Genomic DNA, 5137 nt, shown 5'->3' with positions numbered 1-5137 from the left:
TTCCTTTAATGCATGCTACACAAACGTTAAAGTCTGTGAAGTCAATGGAATCTAAAATTTCATCTGATACAAGTCGTTCAATTCTATTTCTAGAGATGTGATCTAGACGCTTGTGCCAAAGCACTCCTGACCGCATAAGGATTGGTATGAGCATTAGGATCGTGCGACACATTCTTATTTATAAAATTTATAGCAAACCAATGGTGAAGGTATGTTTCATACAATGGTATGGAATTTCCTTCTTCATCAATTAGATCAACGTCAAAGCTCTTCACACCAATATGACCGTTTGAAAACTCAATTTCCATCAATGCTTTTGAAACAACGTTTCCAGCTCCAATTTCAAACTTTTCTGACACAAATGTTGCTGACTTTATATGATTTTCATACTCTTTTTGTTGTGAGTAAATTGTGCTTGATAACATCGCAAGTATTGATAATGAAAAAATAAATGCATTAGAGATAACTCTCATGTTTACCTGCACATGAATAATGATTATTATTATTACACAATAAGCTATAAATAATGTTTGTAATATGTTATTCTTTTGTGTAAATTTATAGATACATATTGGAATATATGCTTGAAAAATAGTAGGGAAGTTAATTTGAAGGAATGGTGTACCACATGAGAAACCATGGTGAAGATTTGCTTCTTATCGGACTTCTAATAAATTTGACTGAATATAACTTTGTGAATGTGAAGAGGTCTTGAATGTTTTCTACTTTTATAGTAAAATTCTACAAGGATAGGCAACAATATGGTTGGCAAAGCTTTGATGTCAGTCTGATTCATATGTTGTTTGAATGTCTAATGTGTTTTTTTTTTTAATTTACAACTAAGCAATTTAAAAAAAAAGTTGTTAATAATTTACTGAGGTATTTAACAATTTAAACCATATAAAAAATCTCAATAGCTAGCTATTTGTCGCTATATCAAGTTGATATTTTTTTTAAGGATATTAGTTGGTGTTAGTTACGTTTCAACAAATAATCTTACAGAAAAAAAAAAATCTCATTTTCACCCTTTAATTAATTAGTTAGAGGATTTTGTTTTCATTTGGTAAAAAAAATTGTGAATCATACAGAGTGAAACCAATTTTAGTGCCCATATTTACATGTTAAGCGTTGTACGAAATATGGATGCATCATTGTCGATTACATAATAATTTGTTGTTTTATCCTTTTTCATTACAATTAAAATTTAATAGGATTTTATTTTTACTAATTTGATAGTTCGACAAGGTTGATAGTATTCCCTTAATAAAGTGTTTTATATTTCTTGAAATGTTTCGTCTAAATATGAATAGCCTTAATTTATTATGCATATGTTAGTGTGTAAATGTGTGTATAATTCTAAATATGAGTAACAAAATTGCAAAGAAAAAATTCATTAAATGTTCAATCTCCTCAATGACAAACTTGTCTCTGGTATGCTAGTGATTTTGAATTTTTATCTGTGAGAACATGTATCTTGTGTGATAGTTCAATCTCAAAAACAACAAGTTATCATGTGTATGCTAGTTATTTTGATATTCCAATCGGTGAGAACTTGTCTCGCGTATGATAGTTCTTCGTGATTACCGTTCAACATGTCCTATGTATGATAATGTTTTAAAAATTTGTATAAATGATAAGATTAATACTAAGATAAATATAATGTGAGTTTTTTGTTCATACTATTAAGCACAAACTGCTATCAACTTGTGCAATCAAAACATTGGCATAGTGCAATCAAAAAATTAGGGAGGACCCTAATTTTTTTTGTTTACAGTATACCTTAACATTTAAAAAATTGTATTGATATCTGAATTTTGTACGTTGAACACTCTAAATTTTTATATTTGCACGTTATACCTAAAATAAATACTCAATTTTTCACCTATGTGAATCTATGACAACGGCTTCAGCCTAGCAGGCGCCACCACCTATCACCAAATGTTAGAATCTTGATGTTAACTTTTTGTAATTTAGGGGCCCAATTTTTAAATTCAAATAGGTCTTCCAAAAATATTAAGACGGTCGTGCTATTAAGATTATGATTTTATAATAACTTTTTATTTAAATAAAAAACACTTTTTTGATATATAATAAAAATGTACTCAAATATATCGTTTTACAAATTTATTATATCTAAGGATATTTATGTCATTTCATAAATATAAATTTTTTTCTTATAATCTCTCTTATGCCAAACCATTAATCAATTATTTTATTTTTACTCTTTCTTACTTTTGTTTTTTTTTACTTTATTTCTTTTATCTTTCTCTCATTTATCAAAGTGGTAAAATTACAAATACATCGTAAATGTGATATCTTTAAATAGGTTAGTCATAATTGATTATTAATAAGAATTTTTATATTTAAATAATTATATTATTATTGACGTGGTTTCATGTGGTTGTGACAGTTGTTTCAAATAATCTTTTATGTGAGCTTCTTTTGTATATTATAAAGATTAAAATATGTTTTACTTACAAAATCGATTAAAAAAAAAATATATTGATATTTTAATAATATATTTATATTGATGTGATTAATCTTGTGGTGACACTTGTTTTAAGCTGTCATTTGTTTGAACTTCTTTTGTATATTACAAAGAATAAGAGCAATAGTTTAATAGTAAATTTGTGTTGATGTGGTTGCATGTGCTTATGACTCTTGTTTGAAATGGTCATTTATATGGTCTTCTTTTGTATATTATTAAGATTAATAAAATATTAAGAAGACATTAAGGTCATAATTAATGTAAGATTTTTTTTTATTTTTATCATTCATTCTTGTGTAATCATAAAGATTAGCTAGCCTATCCAGTTGAGTTAAACTACATGAACATTAAATCATTTCCTTCTCATTCTTTTTACTCAAATTTAAACTGAAGACTGCTATTCTAATTAAAAGAGATTCATATATAATATCATTTAAATATTGATAAATATTTTTGTGACTTTATCTTCTTAAAAAAAAAGTGACTTTATATTGTGAAGTGTGGAGAGGGTCTCAAAAATGTAATTGAGACAAAAATTGTACAATAAATACACATTAGGTTGTACTTTTCACATGTTATAAAGAAACTTTACATCAAACAATTACAAATCATAAGACTTTGATGTCTATGTTGTGTGTGGTAGTCGATCAGCCAAATAGATGTACATATGTCCCATAGCTCCAGTGAGAAATTCATTCTTATATCTGGATTGTACAGTCACAATTTCACCATCATTAATCTTGATTGAACCTGGTTTTGGATAACATACTGACATTCCAACCGCATAACCTTCCTCATTTCCTGCTTCCTTTCCCGTTCCGTATCTTGGTGTTGATGTACACAATGCATTTCCATTCTAATTAATTAATCCAAAACAAATAATAAATGAGTTTAATTTTCATTCAGTGTTAGTGTAAAAAACTTTTACAACGTAAGCATATAACAACTAGTCATGTGTATGAGTTAAGAAGTAGTTATTATAAAAGTCAAACGTTTCTAATAATATAACACTTTTGATTGATTGGAAGTGCAAAAACTCATTACACTGACATTCTATTTAAATTAAATCTTAAAAGAATAAATATTAGATATTACACGTGCACTATCACAATATTAACATGACTATATACAAAATCCACAAAAATATTATAACTTAAGAAACTAATTAAAGAAAACACAATCAAGCTTAACAAAACTTAGTCAAATTAAAATATTAAATTCTACCTGCCCATATAGAGTTGCATTAACAACACCTGAATGCATATGAGCAGTGTCGTAGATAAGGTAACCACCTTTATCCATTGGGATGTTTGCTTTTTGAACATGAAACGGGTCATCACTATTATTTTCTGGAATAGTATACTCAGCCTTTAAAAATATCAAAAACAATTTGTTAATCACTTGCTCCCAACATGCATAATAATAATTAATATACTATTATGCTTATAAAAAATTAATAGATTGCTATCACGAGATTTTTTAGCTTTATTTATTTATTATTTATAATCGTAGTTTCAATCCCGAACTTAATTATCAAACTCCTTGAAGTATCATAATCCAACCACATGAACTACACATAAAATATAATTGCTGGTGAAATCAAAAAATCGAATTTATTTAAATAGCTTATTTAGTTACCTGGCAATCATGTATTATTTGAGAACCAATTGTTTTCACCCGATCAGTAGAATCAAGTATATAAAATCTAACGGGAATTTGTTGTTGGTCCCAATCAACCCATGTTACTTTGTATCTTAGGGCAAGATTTCTTCTTGGGGCTTCAAACCCCTTTCTCAGTTTGCATTGAAAGTTATCATGGCAACAAAAAATTCCTCCTTTATAGTCAGGGCTCAATGGTTTTCCATTGATGTCAACTGACACATTAAAAAAATTATTTGGGAGGTTAAATTGGTCACACCTACATTCACTGCAACTTTTCCTATTTTTTGTGCCACATGTATCAATGACCATGATGTTAAATAACCATTTTTTTCCCACCCTTTTGGAATATCTTTAGGGTTACCTACTTCAACTGCAAAAGGATCTGGAATCTTTGAAGTTGTTCCTCTTGATTCACTTCCCAAACCCCAATATTGTGGAAGAATACCTCCATTGCAAGTTCCATAATTTCTTTTGAAAATGGCATCCGCATAAGGATTGGTATGAGCATTATGATCGTGTGGCACATTCTTATTTATAAAATTTATAGCAAACCAATGGTGAAGGTATGTTTCATACAATGGTATGAAATTTCCTTCTTCATCAATTAGATCAACGTCAAAGCTCTTCACACCAATATGACCCTTTGGAAACTCAATTTCCATCAATGCTTTCGAAACAACGTTCCCAGGTCCAATTTCAAACTTTTCTGACACAAATGTTGCTGACTTTATATGATTTTCATACTCTTTTTGTTGTTAGTAAATTGTGCTTGATAACATCACAAGTATTGATAATGAGAAAATAAATGCATTAGAGATAACTTTCATGTTTACCTGCACATAAATAATGATTATTATTATTACATAATAAGCTATATATAATGTTTGTAATATGTTACTCTTTTGTGTAAATTTATATGTACATATTAGAATATATACTTGAAAAATAGTAAGGAAGTTAATTTGAAGGAAGGGTGTACCACATGAG

At 28.3% G+C, this 5137-nt stretch overlaps 1 protein-coding gene across 1 annotated transcript; it reads right to left on the bottom strand.

Moving 5' to 3' along the window:
* Positions 1–3113: 3113 nt before the first annotated feature.
* On the bottom strand, positions 3114–4812 carry LOC101490454 (uncharacterized). The gene is made up of 4 exons (XM_073364627.1): positions 4473–4812; positions 4127–4362; positions 3713–3856; positions 3114–3344 (listed from the first exon to the last, which is right to left on the bottom strand). The coding sequence occupies exons 1-4, from the start codon at positions 4810–4812 to the stop codon at positions 3114–3116; spliced, it is 951 nt and encodes a 316-aa protein (XP_073220728.1).
* Between the last annotated feature and the right edge of the window lie 325 nt (positions 4813–5137).

This window comes from Cicer arietinum, chromosome 8, assembly GCF_000331145.2.
Source record: "Cicer arietinum cultivar CDC Frontier isolate Library 1 chromosome 8, Cicar.CDCFrontier_v2.0, whole genome shotgun sequence".
Lineage (NCBI taxonomy): Eukaryota > Viridiplantae > Streptophyta > Magnoliopsida > Fabales > Fabaceae > Cicer > Cicer arietinum.
Note: the sequence above shows the minus strand (reverse complement) of the source record. Positions and strands in the feature narration are given on the sequence as shown.

Coding starts and splice junctions, on each gene's coding strand:
- LOC101490454 (XM_073364627.1), bottom strand. CDS start 4,812: ATGGAAATTGAGTTTCCAAAGGGTCATATTGGTGTGAAGAGCTTTGAC. Junction 4,363..4,472: donor AAAAGGGTGGGAAAAAAATG/GTTATTTAACAT, acceptor TTAATGTGTCAG/TTGACATCAATGGAAAACCA. Junction 3,857..4,126: donor AAATAATACATGATTGCCAG/GTAACTAAATAA, acceptor ATATTTTTAAAG/GCTGAGTATACTATTCCAGA.